General features: G+C 44.0%; 1 protein-coding gene across 1 annotated transcript in view; it reads left to right on the forward strand.

Annotated features, from left to right (window-relative positions):
* The window catches only part of TXNRD1 (thioredoxin reductase 1), a 75,829-nt gene that overhangs the window by 40,162 nt on the left and 16,496 nt on the right, over window positions 1–19,171 (forward strand). The window contains exons 8-13 of the mRNA XM_029601517.1: window positions 15–240; window positions 6,228–6,317; window positions 9,623–9,699; window positions 10,884–11,040; window positions 13,678–13,785; window positions 15,906–16,001. Coding sequence (XP_029457377.1) covers window positions 15–240; window positions 6,228–6,317; window positions 9,623–9,699; window positions 10,884–11,040; window positions 13,678–13,785; window positions 15,906–16,001 — 754 coding nt within the window. The remainder of the gene's footprint in view (window positions 1–14; window positions 241–6,227; window positions 6,318–9,622; window positions 9,700–10,883; window positions 11,041–13,677; window positions 13,786–15,905; window positions 16,002–19,171) is intronic.

Raw genomic sequence — 19,171 nt, forward strand, 5'->3', positions numbered from 1 at the left:
TTCTCTCTTTTCAGCGATGACCTCTTTTCACTTCCTTACTGTCCGGGAAAGACACTGGTAGTTGGAGCTTCCTACGTGGCGCTGGAATGTGCAGGGTTTCTTGCTGGCCTGGGACTGGATGTCACTGTGATGGTGCGATCCATACTTCTGCGAGGTTTTGACCAGCAAATGGCCAACAGGATTGGCGATTATATGGAAGAACACGGGGTGAAGTTTTTGAAGCAGTTTGTGCCAAAAAAGGTATGCTGAGAGTCTGGGAAAATTCTTGTCTGAAGATTCGTTTATAATAGCAGTAATTAATTTTAGACGAGCATTTCCTACATCTCAATGCTTTTGTGGGTGACTGCCTCTAGATGGCTGGTAATACCCAGTCTGGCAGGCATTTCTCATTATTCTTTTTCAGTGCTTCTTTAGCACACCCAGGCAAATCATTTGAGAGCTCATTAAAGTTGTGTTGAATTGATGTGCATGCTGCCATTATCTAAAGGTCAAGTCTAATAGAGATGTTTCCTTTCCTCTCCTTCAGATCTATAGTAAGATGTCCATTTTGAGTAAGCCAGGGAGTGGAAAAGTTCTCCAGGTAAAGATACCCAGATAACTTTAACCAGATATTCAGCAGAACATACTTGAATAAGTATTGTGCTGAATATGCTCAGATAAAATTTATCTGGATAACTTTAAGGCAAGTCATTTTCTGACCAGACTTATCTGGCTAACTTTGCCAAGGAAGCGCTAAAGATTAGCACTGGCCAGATAAAGTGAAAGCACCCCCTGGTAACACTCCCAGAGCTACCTCTTTGTAGATGGGTACATTTTGTTACAAATAACCTCACATCCTCCTTTTGCCCTGTGTTAGCTGAAGAATATTCTGAATGCAAAGGAGGGCTCAGATTACATCAATGGTTCTATTTTAGCCAGCCTGCATCCCTGCTTTCATTTTCAGTACAGTCTTTGAAGCTATGCAAATCTTGTTCAGCAGGATCCTGCTGTGCATTCAGAGACAAGTACCTCAGGTAGAATAAATGCCCATTACAACAGGGATATGCATTGGCACAGGAAATCATTTATTTCTCTCCTGCATGGAGGAAGGTCCCATTTGCAAACAAAATCAGCAACGTGGTGCAAACAAAAATGTTTTGTGCATCTGTTTCCAAATGGATAAAAATATCATAGGAACTGTCACCACTGACGGTTGCCATCTTCTTCTTCTTCTGGCAGAAGTTTATTTTTTTAAATCTCAGGGCTCTCTGAAAGATTGCTGATCCAAAACAGCAATTTATGATTGAAGGAAATGCTGCAGAAATAGAAATCTATTTTGATTCTTTGTTCTTCTAGTCCTGTGGAGAACCATAAAGGTAATCTGCGAAAAGAGAAAGGAAGGGTGGAACATTTTTATCAAGCCGAATCGAAGAAGTTTGATTCTTCAGATTAAGATCCAAAGCATAAATGACTCAGTTCATACATCCTGTGTGAGAGAGGATTTATGGGAAAAGCCTAATCATCCACTCAGACTGCTCAGCTCTGCTTTTCTTGCATGAACCCTGTCTGAGTGATGGGATCTGCACTGGGTCAGAAAGGCTGGATTGGGACCAAAGATGTTTGAGTTTTAGTTCATTTCATCAGTTTTAACTAATGACTGTAACTAAATGCCCTGTCCTGTCCATATGAGTTAAAGGCCTGAAACTTCACCTCAAGCCTTTGGCCAGATGAGATTGGATTTTGATTGCCAGTAAATAGTTTGCTTACTAGGGATAATTGACAAATTGAAATTAAAAGGAGATATATGTGATAAAAACAAAATCTAAGATTAGGAAATTTAAAATTCTTCTACAGATTAAAACAAGGACTGAGTTTGCAGATGAAAGCCCCAAGTTCAAGCCACCAGACTGTAGGCGAGCACTGCCTCTGCCAGTCTCTAGATTTGTGCAAACAGCAGTCTTTCCACAGTAGCTCTGGGTGAAAAGTGACAGGTTGAGGCAGGCCAGATTTTATCCCATTGCATGTACATGTTCTGGTTTACATAGGGGAATTAGAACTACATTGTCAGGCATGTAATGAAGCAAACCCAGGACTAGCTCAGTTTATCACGTTTGACATGGCGCTATGTGGTCACCCTAAGCGGGATCAAAGCTCCACCAAAGGGGCATTTCATTGATGAATGTTTGCCACTAGCACATGATCAGAAGAAGCCTTTCTACAGTGATCTGCATCCATTTCAAATAAAAGGGACCCTATTTTACTTACAGCATATAATCTTTGACAGCAGGACACAGGAAGACTATGTAAATAAATAACATTTATGATGTATACTGGGGATGTCCAGCTCATGACCCTTGGACCACCCTCAGTGGTGGGCGGCAGCAGCTGCAAGGAGGTGCGAGAATTGCTTTTTCTCTTTTGCGCTGCTATTCCTATCCCTACTCAGTAGTAGGGATGTGAATCGTGTCCTCGATCGTCTTAACGATCGATTTCGGCTGGGAGGGGGAGGGAATCGTATTGTTGCCGTTTGGGGGGGTAAAATATCGTGAAAAATCGTGAAAATCGTTAAAAAATCGAAAAATCGAAAAATCGAAAAACCGGCACATTAAAACCCCCTAAAACCCACCCCCGACCCTTTAAATTAAATCCCCCACCCCCAAATAACTTAAATAACCTGCGGGTCCAGCGGCGGTCCGGAACGGCAGCGGTCCGGAACGGGCTCCTGCTCCTGCATCTTGTCGTCTTCGGCCGGCGCCATTTTCCAAAATGGCGCCGAAAAATGGCGGCGGCCATAGACGAAAAAGATTGGACGGCAGGAGGTCCTTCCGGACCCCCGCTGGACTTTTGGCAAGTCTCGTGGGGGTCAGGAGGCCCCCCACAAGCTGGCCAAAAGTTCCTGGAGGTCCAGCGGGGGTCAGGGAGCGATTTCCCGCCGCGAATCGTTTTCGTACGGAAAATGGCGGCGGCCATACGCGTATGGCCGGCGCCATTTTCCGTACGGAAAATGGCGCCGGCAGGAGATCGACTGCAGGAGGTCGTTCAGCGAGGCGCCGGAACCCTCGCTGAACGACCTCCTGCAGTCGATCTCCTGCCGGCGCCATTTTCCGTACGGAAAATGGCGCCGGCAGGAGATCGACTGCAGGAGGTCGTTCAGCGAGGCGCCGGAACCCTCGCTGAACGACCTCCTGCAGTCGATCTCCTGCCGGCGCCATTTTCCGTACGGAAAATGGCGCCGGCCATACGCGTATGGCCGGCGCCATTTTCCGTACGAAAACGATTCGCGGCGGGAAATCGCTCCCTGTCCCCCGCTGGACCTCCAGGAACTTTTGGCCAGCTTGTGGGGGGCCTCCTGACCCCCACGAGACTTGCCAAAAGTCCAGCGGGGGTCCGGAAGGACCTCCTGCCGTCCAATCTTTTTCGTCTATGGCCGCCGCCATTTTTCGGCGCCATTTTGGAAAATGGCGCCGGCCGAAGACGACAAGATGCAGGAGCAGGAGCCCGTTCCGGACCGCTGCCGTTCCGGACCGCCGCTGGACCCGCAGGTTATTTAAGTTATTGGGGGGGGGGTTCGGGAGGGTGGGGGATTTAATTTAAAGGGTCGGGGGTGGGTTTTAGGGGGTTTTAGTGTGCCGGCTCACGATTCTAACGATTTATAACGATAAATCGTTAGAATCTGTATTGTATTGTGTTCCATAACGGTTTAAGACGATATTAAAATTATCGGACGATAATTTTAATCGTCCTAAAACGATTCACATCCCTACTCAGTAGCTTTACTGGTGCTTAGTGAAAAAGACAGAGAGAAGGGTTTCCTGCCTGTCTTCTTTCTTGTAGCCAAGACAGGAAGTGCAGATGAGAGAGAACAAAGGGGTTAGAGAGACTCTGGGGGAAAGAGCAAAGGGAGAATGAGGAGAGAAGAGAACAAAAACAAGGGGGTGGGGAGAAGTAGACAGTGTTGCTGCAGAGATGAGGAGCCATAGCCCTTTGTAACCCTGGTAGGAAAATCCGGGGCCCTGTCTGGAGGAAGGAAGAAGAGGTGAACAGGGCAGACCTAAGATAAGAAGCTGCAGAGGGGAGATGCTAGTGGAGAAGGAAAGGAGGAGGGGAGAAAGAATTGTGGAGAGGAAGTAGGGTGGTACTCTATTTTCTGCTTCACACAATACTGCCAGAAATTGCTGTGTAGGCGTTGTTATGCCTTTCCTTCAGGGAGCTGCACCCAGGGCAAGCCTCTTCCTGATTTCTTCTGTTTAATTTGCTGATGACATCTTCCTGCCTAACAGGCTCAATAGTGCCTACTCAGCAACTTTTGGCATTGTCCTATGAACCAGAAAACACAGAGCGATTTTTCTCACCGTTCCTTTGCGAATCTCAGCGTGAGCGCAACCTACAAGGTTTTGTGGCCCCCCAGCCAGAGTAAAAACCATTACATTGGCTCTTTCCTGAAAAAGGTTGGACAATCCTGATGTATATGAATCAAATGGAATCTTTTTAAAAATATATGTAATTAAGAAATGTAAAGAGACATTTTCAAGAAAGCTTTGATATTTTGTGACCTACCCTTAGGAGCTTTATGACTTAATTTAGCCATAAATTTGCATTGGGGGGGCGGGTAGGGGCCAGAGGAGTTCAGTCTTTTTCATCCAGCTCAGTCAGAACCAGGGCTGATATTCTGGCACTATGGGCCTCCATTCACAACTGCCTGGGGAGTTTAACCCTATTTGAATAATTGTAATAAACCTTCACACTCTTTCCAGTCTGATCTTTGTAGCAGAAGTCCTTTTGGCTGGAAGCCATGCACCTTGGCTCCTTCCAGAACCCTGTATCATGGGATCTAAATTCAACCCCCCCCAAGTATCGCCCTTAATGATAATCAAGCCTCTCTGCTCCCCCAGGGACTGTGGATGCTACCTCTACAGCATCCCCAGCCGCAGCCAACCAGGGATGTGGAAGGCCCGATCTGGGAATCAAACCAGGGACCTTATGCATGATAGCGTGTAGCACTTGCCACCGAGTCACTAGGTCAACCCATAGATTTGTATTTAGCAGCTGAATTGTGTTTTCTATCAATGTTTTTATGGCTCAGTTAAGTAGCGAGACTGCAGAAAGTCCACTTACCAAAGATTATACATAGGCAGACTGAAAATAATGTCTGTACGACAGTCACACACACATATACAGAGATATTTGTGGCAGTAATCAAAATCTAATGTGCAGAAAGGCCCAACTCTCCATATTCAGGAACTTGTGGATTTCTCAAACAAACACCATCTAGCATCTCCGTTTGTTTGGCCTGGCAGTTTCCTCCTCCACCTTTGGGCAGCTGCCTCAATTAGAACCAGCCTCTACCTGCCTGTAGTGCTATAAACGTTCATGTGTGGCTGCCCAAGGTTTTATTCTGTTTCTATAATTACCTTCTCAACTCACTTAGCTCGGTCTTTGCAGACGTAATCCTGAGCAAGAAGCCATGCACAAGGATTCCTTTTGGCAGCCTGCAACCAGGTGTCCCAGGTGCACCACTGTCCTAGCCACTGTCGCACAACGACAGGGCCCATGAGTGCTGCCTCCACCGCATCTTCAGAGGAAGAGAATAAATTGAACCCCGATCTTCAGCATTGCAGTGCACAGCACTGCCACTGAGCCACTGTGCTAGTCCCCAGTGTCTCATCCTGCTGCTTGGCTGTACTAACAAGTCATGCCATCCTACATAATTAAGGATAATATGGATTAATAAAACAGTGAGGGCTTGGAGAGGCGCAGTATGTTGTGCTGTTATAAATATAGTCATATTCAAGCTTTTTCAATTCCTCTACTGAGGAATTCACTCCCTGACCAGTTGCTGCTTACGATATGCATTAAAACATTTTTAAAAATGTGAAAGACAGTCTCGTTTAGACAAGCATTTGATATATCAGCTCAGTAAGACTAGAGATTTTTGTTCTGGTTCTTATATACATTAATGCAGAGTTTTAATAATTGCAAATTGTCAGGTCGATTGTCCTGTTTTTTTAAACTTAATTCTGATGTTGTAACTTTCTTTATGGTTATTTTTTTATGAATGAACCATTGTACCCTGCTCTGAATGTTGGATTTATGTGGTCTATAAATATTTCTAAATAAATAAATAAACGTGAAATTTATCAAAATTTAAGTCACTCAATATAACTCCAGAGCAGTTTATCTTGGTAGAAATCATATTTTTAGTGTTGTATGTTTAATTTAAAATGAAATATGATTTTTAAATATTACAGATTGAACAGATTGAGCAGGGAACTCCAGGAAGACTAAAGGTTACAGCTCAATCTGCAGATGGCTGTCAAATTGCTGAGGAATACAATACAGTGAGTAATTTCTTATGGTGATTTCTGTATCAATTAAATATTGTGCATGAAACCTAGAGGACAGCATTACTGTTTTGAGCTCTCACATCTTTTATGTCAAGCTTCTTATTGTTCATGTTTAGGAGGCAGTTTATCATAAGGCGTTCTTTTCTAGGGATGTGAATCGTTTTTTGACGATTTAAAATATCGTCCGATATATTTTAAATCGTCAAAAATCGTTAGGGCCACGATACAATACCAATTCCCCCAATTTATCATCAAAAAATCGTAAATCGGGGGAAGGGGGAGGGCAGGAAAACCGGCACACTAAAACCCCCTAAAACCCACCCCTGACCCTTTAAATTAAATCCCCCACCCTCCCGAACCCCCCCCCCAAATGCCTTAAATTACCTGGGGGTCCAGCAGCACACTAAAACACCCTAAAACCCACCCCCGGCACACTAAAACCCCCTAAAACCCACCCCGACCCTTTAAATTAAATCCCCCACCCCAAATGCCTTAAATTACCTGGGGGTCCGTAGCGGCGGTCCGTAGCTTAAATTACCCCCGGGTCCGTAGCTAAATCGGGGGAAGGGGGAGAGCAGGAAATCCGGCACACTAAATCGTGGTGTCTTCAGCCGGCGCCATTTTGCAAAATGGCCGCCGCAAAATGGCGGCAGCCATAGACCAATACGATTCGATGCAGGAGGTCGTTCCGGACCCCCGCTGGACTTTTGGCAAGTCTTGTGAGGGTCAGGAGGCCCCCCCAAGCTGGCCAAAAGTTCCTGGGGGTCCAGCGGGGGCCCTGGAGCGATCTCCTGCCGCGAATCGTTTCCGTATGGAAAATGGCGCCGGCAGGAGATCGACTGCAGGAGGTCGTTCAGCGAACCCTCGCTGAACGACCTCCTGCAGTCGATCTCCTTCCGTACGGAAAATGGCGCCGGCAGGAGATCGACTGCAGGAGGTCGTTCAGCGAACCCTCGCTGAACGACCTCCTGCAGTCGATCTCCTTCCGTACGGAAAATGGCGCCGGCCATACACGTATGGCCGGCGCCATTTTCCGTACGGAAACGATTCGCGGCAGGAGATTGCTCCAGGGCCCCCGCTGGACCCCCAGGAACTTTTGGCCAGCTTGGGGGGGCCTCCTGACCCCCACAAGACTTGCCAAAAGTCCAGCGGGGGTCCGGAACGACCTCCTGCGTCGAATCATATTGGTCTATGGCCGCCGCCATTTTGCAAAATGGCGCCGGCTGAAGACACCACGATTTAGTGTGCCGGATTTCCTGCTCTCCCCCCTTCCCCCAATTTAGCTATGGACCCGGGGGTAATTTAAGCTACGGACCGCCGCTACGGACCCCCAGGTAATTTAAGGCATTTGGGGTGGGGGATTTAATTTAAAGGGTCGGGGTGGGTTTTAGTGTGCCGGGGGTGGGTTTTAGGGGGTTTTAGTGTGCCGCTGGACCCCCAGGTAATTTAAGGCATTTGGGGAGGGTGGGGGATTTAATTTAAAGGGTCGGGGGTGGGTTTTAGGGGGTTTTAGTGTGCCGGTTCACGATTTTAACGATTTTAACGATACTCTAAACACCCAAATGGCGACGATACGATTCCCTCCCCCTCCCAGCCGAAATCGATCGTTAAGACGATCGAGGACACGATTCACATCTCTATTCTTTTCTTATATAGTAAAAGAATATAGAAGGTAATATGGAGTTGCATGGTATGCACACCCTTTAGTACGTGTATATCCTGTTCTCTGTACGTATCCGGATCAGTCCAGACCGTGGGTTTGCTATTTCTGCGGGTGGCCTGATCGAGAGTAAAAGAGAAATGTTTCTTTTTATTTGTTTTGGCATGTTTATGTTTTGTGTTGCATAAGGTTTTGATATGCTTTACTGTGTATGAAAGTGGTGGATCAGCGGAATAGAAATTGTGGAAATAAATAATAAATAAACATGCATGGGGTTTGAAAATCAAATCTATAGGTGAGGTTTTCCTCCCTTGACTTGCACATGCCCAGGAAGGCCACTTGTTAGTCCAGCTAAAACTATGTGTACCCTGCAAGGCCACTTGCACTTTTAGCTGCTCTCAGGGGGAGCAGTTTTCAGCCGGGGCAAACTACATTGCTAAAGACATATGTACCAGAGGTAATTCCTTTGAAAATTGTCCTTACAATGGATGGACTCAATAATGGATCAATTTAAAACATCAATCCCTAAAAAATACTTTATAATGTACTTAGTTTACTCTGGTTTTCTGAGTGGGCCTCTGCACCTCTCTCATTGTTTTTTTCTGTCATTGCATCCACTGATTTTTGCATGTGGACTTCTGTAAGCCCCACATAAAGCAGACATTATTGTGAAAGCCCCATGGAAGATTCTTCAGCGCATTGTCGGCAGAGGATGCTGTTGCATTGTAAGATCTTCCTTAACTTCTCCCTGCTCATCTGTGGTGACCATATTTGTCTCTTTCAAGGCAACAGTAGTTTGTATTTATATAACAACATAAAGCAAAAGAAGAACAAAATGGCCTATACAATTTAGTACTGAAAAGACTTGTATGCAGCCACCCCTGTGACGGACGTCTGGCCATGCAATAATGGTGCCCAGACTTCATAGAGAGGAGACGTAATATTATTATTCCTGATGGAGAAGTGTTATCTGTTGAAAAACGTATTGATCATTTGACCTTGCGGTAAGGTGTTTTGCTCTCTCCCAGTGATGGCTCTGTGAAGTGCTTTCCCTTTTGTGTTTCACAACTGCCCTTTTTCAATAAGTACTTGCAATTTGGGGCTATTCTGTTCACTTGAGTTCTTGGCTTATTTTGTCATTTGTCTCATTATTATTATGATTTTGCAATTATAACTGAGGAAACCAAGGCACAAGAAGAAAAGGTAACTTGCAGAATGTCAGATAGAGCGAGGGTCTGACTCTGTATCTCATAAATTCTCCTAGTTTATAGTTCCGTCTTCCTTTCATTGGCTTCACTTAGATCTGCATGAACTCTAGAGTGCTGAAGAATCTCACAAGTCAGCCTTTGTTTCCTGTATTCATTTATTTAAAAGGGATTGATGGAGTGGCCATATTTTCATGTCCCATGACATCTTTTCTGTCTACTGGGAAAGAATTATTAAAGACTCCCCTCTTTGTAAAAACTGTAATTTGGGTTCCAAGGAAATGGAAGAGCTGTATATCCAGTACCTTATTTTCCTCAGTTAATTTAATTGATATAATGTATATGTGAACTGGCACGGGGCATTAAGAAAATCAAATAGGAATACTCTCCCAGGCTTGCAGGAAATCACTCACACATTCACTGATGTCTTGCAGGTGTTGCTGGCAATAGGAAGAGATCCTTGCACAAGAAAGATTGGTCTAGACACAGTTGGAGTAAAGATCAATGAAAAGTAAGGCAATTTATCTCTGCTTTGTTACTGTGCTGCTTTGAGATATGACTGCAATGCTCCCTTACTGAAAATATAAGAAGCCAGACAGAATTGACAGGCAGTTTTATCTTCCAGAAAAATAGTGTATTGCATTATACGCTAAACAAAGGATGGAAAACTCCAGCCCTTGAGTACCACAAACAGATCTGTTTTTCAGAATTTCCACAATGAATATTCATGGGGTATATTTTATCTACACAAAGAGCCAAGAACCTGTCAGACCTATCTGCAACCGTCAAGGACAGGCGTTTGCCATCCATGGTCCTGTTCAGTGTTGTGGTATAAGTCTCTAGAGATCAGTAGAAACATGCTGCATTCTCAGGACTGGCAGTATCCTTTGCTGTTCAGTACATGTTCGGATTATACTATTTATTCTCTCCTTTCCATTAGGAGGAATGTAAAAGAGGCCAGTTTAGTTGATTATGTTGGTTGAAATATTTTGCAAGTGAGATATTAGTTCAATAAATACACTTTTGGTTAGGCATGCTTTTCTAAAACTTTTCAATAAAGCAAAGCAATCTGTAATCCAGGCCTGAGAACAAGAGTGTCTTGGAACTTGAGTGAAGTGATTGCCCAGTAGTCATTTGTGTCATTTTAGCGCTTTTCAGCCAGGGCTGACGGGGTCCAAACCTGTGGGGGAGGGAAGGCGGAGCATGGCCCTAGCAACTCTCCTATTGAAAATGTCCTTGATTCAATGAGAGTGAGGTCATTTTCCATAGGGGCAAAGCTGAAAAGCATTATAAGATCCTTGCATAAGCGGGGTTTTCACATCCTCCCTCGTTTTTTCCCCAGTGGTGAGCATTTATGGGTTTTACCTCACATATTATGATGGTAATGCTGACTTTTTGGCCACTTGAACTGAGAATTGTCCCCTTGAACTTGCTACTCTCTTCTTTTATGGTTGCTGTATTTTTTTAATCCACTGCCTGAATAGAAGCCAAATCACAGCCAAGGAAGCTTAAATCTTTTACTGAGACAGCTACACTTTATTATAGTAGGGGCTAACTTCAGAAGTATAATTAGTACCCTTTGCTGGAGGCTGACGCTCTCCCCGGATAGGTTTTCAGATTTTCCTGTTTGCTCTTGTAGTAAGTACAGCAGCTCGGTTTTCCACTGTGTAACATTTGTAACATAATTCATTACAGAACAGGAAAAATCCCTGTTAACGATGAAGAGCAAACAAATGTGCCCTACATTTATGCCATTGGAGATGTGTTAGAGGGTAAACTGGAACTCACCCCAGTCGCAATCCAAGCCGGCAGATTACTGGCACGGAGGCTGTATGCAGGATCAACCATAAAGGTACAGTAACTACCCAGATAACCATTAAACTAGTAGTAGGAGGAAAAGGGTCCTGTTTACTGAGTGCATTCTCTTACCTTGGGAGGCATATTCATCAAAACGTTGAGCAGATACGTTATCCAGCTCAAGTTAGCTAGACGATTTGTCCTGGATATCCAGCGGGATAAACGTCCCACTGAATATCCCGGATTAAAGTTATTCATCTAACTGTGGCTGGGTAACATTCAACCTAACCTGGAAGATTTTGAATATAACCGGTTATGAAGTTATCCAGCTATAATTGGCTGGATAATTTAAGTCTTATCCAGACTTTAAAAAAAAAATACAAATAACGCTGGCCTACCAGCTCTAAAGTCCAATGCTGTGCCCTGCTGAGCCGAGCCTGCAGCACCCCACCCCCCACCCCCGACACAAACATAATCACAAACCCCTCCCCCTTCCTTTTGTTTGGAAAAACGACATGCTGCTTCCGGTCTGTCTCACCCGTTACCTCTCCCCCCTTCTTCCACTTTCCGGGTCCTGTCAATTGATCAAAATATTTATAATATCCAGGGGCCTCCCCCCAACCCCCCCTCCTCCCCCCCCCCCCCCCCCGCCAACACTAACTCATACCCTCCCACCTTCCTGTTACCTTTCTTGGCGCTTTATTTTTCTGTCCAGATTGTGGTAGTGGCCTACCGTGAACTGGGCCGGGGCTTCTGCTAACACTTAACAACTATGCTTCCAGCATGGGCTTCTAGTGTGGCTCCTCCGAAAGCGCTATGGAGCCACCTCGCAGGTATTATCAGGAAGCAAGTAAGAGAGGAGGCAGAAATCCGTGGATGATCTGTTATCCATGAAAAATGCACTCAGTTCTCCCGCACAAAATGTTCTCCCCATTGGGCACCCAGGAAAATTCTGCTTTATTGAAGATCATGGCTCCAATAAAGTGCATTACATAAACTGGTAAAACATTACTTTTGCATTAAAAGAGGAGCCGTATGGGGCAAAAATTGTTTTTCAGTTTGTTTAATGTTTAATTTTGGTGTGTTTCATTTGCTCAACCAAAATAAAGCTTAAATTAAAGAAAACTGAAAAGCGCAGCCCCTTCTTGGACTGCACTTACCCCTTCTGCAGGGGGGTCTGTCATGTTGAAAAGGTCAAGAGGGAGCCCCAGTTGCTTCTGCCCCGCCGGCTCCACTTCAGAAAATGACGCTGGTGCCATTTTATTGTACAACTGAGGTAGTGCCATGTTGTTTCACCGCCGTAAAAGAGTGGCACCGGTTCCATTTCCGTAGGATTGCTCCTGCTCCTTTTGACACTGGAGCCCCTCCGTGTGGAGGAGGGCATTAGGGAGGGGGCCTAGGGGAAAGTGGTGGTATTTTATATCTTCATGTGTTTTTTCATTAACTTTATCAAATAAAGTCAAAGGAAAAACATGTTGGAGGGGGGGTTGTTTTGTTTTTAAATGAGACATGAGTGTTTTGTCTTATTTCTCATTTCAATTTAAAAAAATACATACCCTTAGGGGTACATTTTATAAAAAAGCACGAGCGCGTACTTTTGTTCGCGCACCAGGCACGAACAAAAGTACGCCAGATTTTATAAGATACGTGCGTAGCCGCGCACGTATCTTATAAAATCTGGGGTCGGCGCGCACAAGGGGGTGCACATTTGTGCATCTTGCGCGCGCCGAGCCCTGCGCGAGCTGCCCGTTCCCTCCGAGGCCGCTCCGAAATCAGAGCGGCCTCGGAGGGAAATTTCCTTCCGCCTTCCCCACCTTCCCCTCCCTTCCCCTACCTAACCCACCCCGCCCCCAGCCCTATCTACACCCCCTACCTTTATTCCCAAAGTTACGCCTGCTCAAGGCAGGCGTAACTCGCGTGCGCGGCCGGCTGCCGGCGCGCCAGGTTCCGGTCCGGGGGCTGGTCCGGAGGTTCCGCGGCCACACCCCCGGAACGCCCCCGTACCGGAACCACACCCACAACCATGCCCCCGGAATGCCCCCGGATGACGCACCCCTTAATGAATTGCTCCATTTAAAGAGTAAGATTCTCACTTGTCTTTAAATGGAATATTTGGAATAACGAATACTTTGGAGTTTCTGCCGTTATTAACATTAGTACAGCATCACCTGTAAAGGCTCCTGTGATTTTTCTGAACAATCCTGTCACGTGCCTTTTGTGTGATAAAAGCACTCCCCTGCATACCTGACACTCTCAAGGAAATGGGTAGAAATCCTTTTTCTCCTACTCGGGATTAGTGGAAAAATCATTTGGAAAGAATATTTGTAGCAGAAATCATTTCTTCCTTTGCTTTTCTGCTGCAGCAGTCTAAAACGATTGGGTTTAGCCCCTCATCCAGTTGATGGAGGCTGTGCATGTTCTTTTTTTTTTATCCTGTGAAATCACTACTACATACTTGTGGATGTTTTATAAAGGGGGATGATGCTGGGTGTCACAACACAGAATTTATCTGATTGGTTACCTGCAGAATTCTGACTCCCGTGCACTGTTTTTCAGCCCTACACCTTCATCTACTTCCTTTCTTAAAAGAAAACATGTGCAGTTATTAGCGCAGCATTGAATATTATCATATTTTCAATAATACATGCAATGGGGATTATAGGGGGTTTTAAAAATGTTATCTCTTAAACAGTGTGATTATGAGACTGTTCCAACAACTGTGTTCACACCACTGGAATATGGCGCCTGTGGTTTATCAGAGGAGAAAGCCTTGATGAAGTATGGGGAGGAAAATATAGAGGTAAGTACTTTTTGTGCTGATGATGCTTTCTAATGTTGTTTTTCACTTTGCCATCAAATGTTTTTTTTTCTGCCTCTTGACCTGTCACCAGCTGGCCATGACTCCTGGCCCTTCAGCATTTTCCCTGCTTCTCTTCCTCCACTCCTGAATCAGGCACTTCTGTGACAGAGATTGCTGGATGCAGACTGTCGGAGTGCTCCTGCTTTCCTTTGGCCAGTGGCAGTCATTGTTCTTTGTCATCTCTTCTGAATCTAGGAGCACTTACTGGATGGACAGGCTTGAAACGAGGCTCCATCTTTTTTCTTTTTCTTCTCCTTTCCCTGCTTGTACCAGCTTGCCAATGCAGAGGCCGATGTACTGTGCACTATTTCCATTTATTGTGCAAATCAGCCTGGTAGCAAAATAACTTTTTATTGCAAAAGCTTTAGTTACACCTCATTGAGGTGCAGTTTTTTTGCAAAAACAGGTTTGCAAAGGGTTTTTCGGCATAGCTTTACCATGAGTTAATAGTTCATGAGCTGCTTTGCAAAATTTTGCATCGCAGTCACTCAACACTGAATTTGCATGAAATTTCACAGTTGTAAAACAATGTGCAAAACAGATTGTTAAACTTTTCACGCTACAAGGGCAAATAGTGCACATTATTCCATGTAGCATGCAAGATTTGCCATTTTAGCACATGAAGCAGCTTTTACCCAGCTCTGTGCACTTTACTGCATCGGCCCCTTACTGCTTTAGCTAATGCTGAAACTTGTGTAAGACAATACAGCAGGGGAGTCCAGCTGAAATTGAGAGCGCTGCTTAAAACTATGATTTCCTTCTTGTCACTTGTTAGAGCTTTTGAATTTAGAGTATTCATCAAATCATAGCTTTAGAGGGCAATTTTCAAAGGCAGTGTTTTGCATGCAGAATGGGATCTTTGAAAATTGCCCGCTCTCTCTTCGTGTAACTGTGTGCGCATAGTGCCAGTACATAGACTTTTATACACCGAGAGGAGAAGGAGTTCCTGGGGGTGGAGTCAGGAAGAGGTTATGTGTACATGCACGTAATTTCATTGGAAAAAGTACCCACATACTTAGCAGGTGAGAGTCTGTACATGCACTTTTTCCAACACAATTTTCACAGAGAATGGTTTCCCTTTGAAAATTAGAATCATATAAATATGACGGCAGAAAAAAGATCATATGGCCTATCTAGTCTAGCCATCCAGCCAACTAATTTAGCTTTTCAATTCCCATCCTCCCTCAGAGATCTCCTCTATTTATCCCATGATTTTTGCATGCAGATACTATTTTTGTCTTTACTGCCTCCACTAGGATGCCATTGTATGCATTCACTACCCTTTCTGTAAAGAAAGATTTTGTTAGATTGCTCCTTTCACTCTCATCCCATGACCTCTCGTTCTAGAGCCTCCTTTTTGTTGAAAGAGGACCACCTTCTGTGCATGGAAACCCTTGAGATATTTAAAAGTGTCTATCATATCTCCCTTATCTTGCCTTTCCTCCAGGGTGTACATGTTTAGATAGTCAAGTCTATCCCCATATGCTTTAGAACGAAGACCACTGACCTTTTTTAGTAGCCACCCTCTGTACTGACTCCAACCAGTTTATATCGTTTTGAAGGTGCGATCTCCAGAACTAAACACAATATTCCAAATGAGGACTTACCAGGGATCTATACAGACACAATATGACCTCCCTTTTTCTGTTGCCCATTCCTCTTCCTACGCAGTCAAGCATCTTTCTGGCTTTTGCCATCATTTTATCCACTTGTTTGGCCATCTTAAAATTATCAGAAACATTCACCTCCAGATCCCTACCTAGAAGAATTTCACCTTCATTACTCTGTACCTCTCTCTTGAGTTTTTGCAGCCTAAATGCATTGATGTAAAGTCTGCGGGTACAAAGTACCCACAGACTTTGCACTTGTATACACAATTTGAAAGTTGTCTTCTTACTGTATTATCAGTTTTTCCCTTTGTGTTAATTTCAAAAGGTATCAGTTATTTAGACAATTTATGGAGCTCAGTTCATATGCATTACATCACGTTCTATCTTCATGTTGTATAAATGCATGAGTCTCCTTTAAAACGTGTGTTAATATTTGCCTTTTATTATCAGGTTTACCATAGTTACTTTTGGCCCCTGGAGTGGACTGTTCCAGCAAGAGACAATAACAAGTGCTATGCAAAGATTATCTGCAATATAAAAGACAATGTAAGTGATTTTTTTCTGTAGCTACACACAAGGGCCAGCTGGGTATTTGTTGAATCAAAGGCAAGTGGAACTAAGGAGATTGTAATTATCAAGATGAAATATTCTATTCTATTAAGTAGAATCATGTTGGTTTAGAGCTACTGTAGCTCTCCAGATTTTTCATGGAACTTTTTTTTTTTTTTTTTAAAGAGACCAGTTTGTACTTAACCTTGCCTGCAGAGTAAACTACTATCCTATGCCTGTGGACTACAAATATTTGTTATGTCCATCAAACCAGCCTATGGTTATAAGAAACATTAAATCATGAAAACATGCTAGAAACATACTAGATCCTGTAAAATAGTTACACTTGTAATCCTTCTTGATTATAGGAAATATGAAAAGGTTTTATACTTGAAATGTTATTAATTAGAAAGGTTTCCCATTACAGAAATCTGTAGCTAATGAAGATTTATGATCCTTGAAAGAAACCCTTAAATGAGGAGAAAGCATTTGAAATTTTAATTAATAACCACTGTAGACTCTTTGAGGTTCAATTCAAACTCTGGTCAGCTAGGAAAGTTAGCTGGCTAAAGTTATCCAGTTAACTTTGCTGCAATTTTAAGAGGCGTTCCTGCTTCGCTGAATATACCTGGCTATGGCCTGGATTTATCATAATGCACTAAATATAGCATGCAATAGGAAAAGGGGTGTGTTTTATGGTAATAGGCAGTTTATCGCAATTTGGGCTAATACCTATGCGAAGCGCTATCTTAGTGCAAATTGCGATAACGTTTTGTGCAATGTTCTCTCAACCTAGCTTGATGGACTCTCTACCTGGGTAACATCAAGCTAGGTTGAGAGAACATTGCACAAGAGAACATCTTCACAAGAGAGCACTGTTCTGTTCGTACGTCTCACTTTGAATATCAAAGTGGCCCCTAACCCCTACACTAATACCTAAACCTCACCTCGAGTTACTAGGTGGGCCTCCCATAGAGATATAAATACCTATCTAGTGTGAGGGCATTAGAGCTAGGTTCTCTCTCCCCCCCCCCACCGGGGGGAGAGAGAGAGATAGCTAGGCCAAGCTCTCCAGGAGCATAAAACTCATTTGCATCACACCATGCATTATGGTGCTTTCACACACATTAAAGGCATTTTGGCATGCGAAAATACCATATAGCACTTTGATAAATGACCCCCTTAGTCAGTTAACTGGATACGTTTTTCCAACTCACTTTACCTAACGTTATCTGGCTCTGTTAGCCATCTAATGCTAAAAATCTGCATTTATCTGGCTAACTTAGCCGAATGGCGGGCTCTGCCCCAGAACTCCACCTCCATCCCTGAGTTAGCCAGCTAACTGGATAATTCTGAAATCAATGTTATCTGGGTAACTTAGCCATATAACTCTGGATAACTCACCGAGAACATCCCCAAATCACCCCAACTTATCCAGATAAGTTTTTACCCAGATAAAAATATATCTGGCTATATCATGGGTGGTCAAACTAGTGGAATTTTTAAATCCTGGCATTTGTCTGGCTATGTCCAGGACCTAGCACTGAAAATTGACTCCACCGTGTCTGTATCCCTTTCTCCCCTATTGTAGAATCACTCATCCAATTTCATTCAGATTTCCGTCACATATTAGAGAGCATCCTATGAAACCTGGCTCATACTTTTTATGCACTATTGACACCCCACCACTTAGAATCTCTTTTGCTTTTTATTTCCTGAAGGGAACTAGGCCAGTTCCGTTTAGTTGAAATCTCAGTGGTATCAGAGCAGATTGTGATGTCACTGAACATTTTCAAAACTGTCCTGTCATTGACTGAGGTTAAGTACTTTGAAAGCTGGTGCCTGCAGTCACCAGCTTTCCTGTAGGGAAAAACTGTCTCTAATGTACGTATTACACAGGAATTCACATAACAAACATTATCATAATCATGTGCAAATTTCTGTGCCAACGAAGGAAACAAGGCATCATGAAATATTTGCACATCTCCTTATTTATATTTTAGCTATTCTGTAATGCCCACAGCTCCTGCTTTTAAAACCACCCCTTCCTTAACCTGTTCTTCAGTTGTTTGAGTTGTGTGCATATTTACATTTACCAGTGTGATGTCTGTATGAGGGTCTGATGACAGCACAGCAGCATTGCAGTTTACTGAGAGTAAGAATGGCAGAAATGACGTCCTACTTTGAACAATCCCTTCTGATAAAATGAAAAGAAAAAGTGGGATCTTAGTGATTTTAGTTATTGTAATCACCGAATAAATTATCTAATCAAATACTTTATTAGCATGTTGCTTTAATAAATAGGAAGAATAAAGCTAGAATGTACATTACACCGCTTTGAATAGGTGAAAGCCTTGTTGAAAGAAACCAGTCATTTTTTGTATACTTTCATTTAGTTGAATTTTCTAAGATTAGCAGTTTTTCGTTTTAGAGAATTGTTGATATCCATCCCAGTTTGTAATATAGAGAGAGTCTGGTTTTCTCTCTCTCCATATATATATATCTATATATATACTAGCGGTACCCGGCCACGCGTTGCAATGGCAGAGTCAGGTTCTTTACCCTCCCTCCCCCTTGCTCATTTACCTCAGTCACTCATCCTCCTCCCCCTTGGTCACTCACCCCCCCTTCTCTCCCCTGTCCCCACTCCAACTCTCTCCCCTCACACTCACCTCTCCCCTCATTCTCCCTCCCCTGACACTCACCTCCCCCCTCATTCTCCCTCCCCTCACTGTCACCTCCCCCCGCCTACTGCCTACCCTTCAGATCAGAAAACCTTTGTCTTTCTATTTCTGTGGGAACCCCCCACCCCAACCGCCCCCCATCCCAACCCTTTAAATCAAATAATAGCCCCCCACCCTCCTGCCCCCTCCCAAGACCTGGGAAATTAAAATTGTTGGTGCTACATGTGGTCTGTCCCTGGGCATCTGTGCGCATTATGTAGCCAAATAGGGGAGTGCCTAACCAAATTTGCACTTCCAAATTTGTTTTGTGGTCTGGGGAGGGCTATTTTGGTGCGTTCCTGAGATCGTGCAAGTTTAGTGTATGTATTTGTGTGTGAACCTCCCCCTTCCCCCAAAAAACAACCCTAGGAGAAAAGTTCTCTTAAACTAACCACCCCACACTCTCCTGCCCCCCTCCCCCAGCCATGTGAAAAACAGTAGCCC

The sequence above is a fragment of the Rhinatrema bivittatum genome, chromosome 4 (assembly GCF_901001135.1).
Source record: "Rhinatrema bivittatum chromosome 4, aRhiBiv1.1, whole genome shotgun sequence".
In the NCBI taxonomy this organism is placed as follows: domain Eukaryota; kingdom Metazoa; phylum Chordata; class Amphibia; order Gymnophiona; family Rhinatrematidae; genus Rhinatrema; species Rhinatrema bivittatum.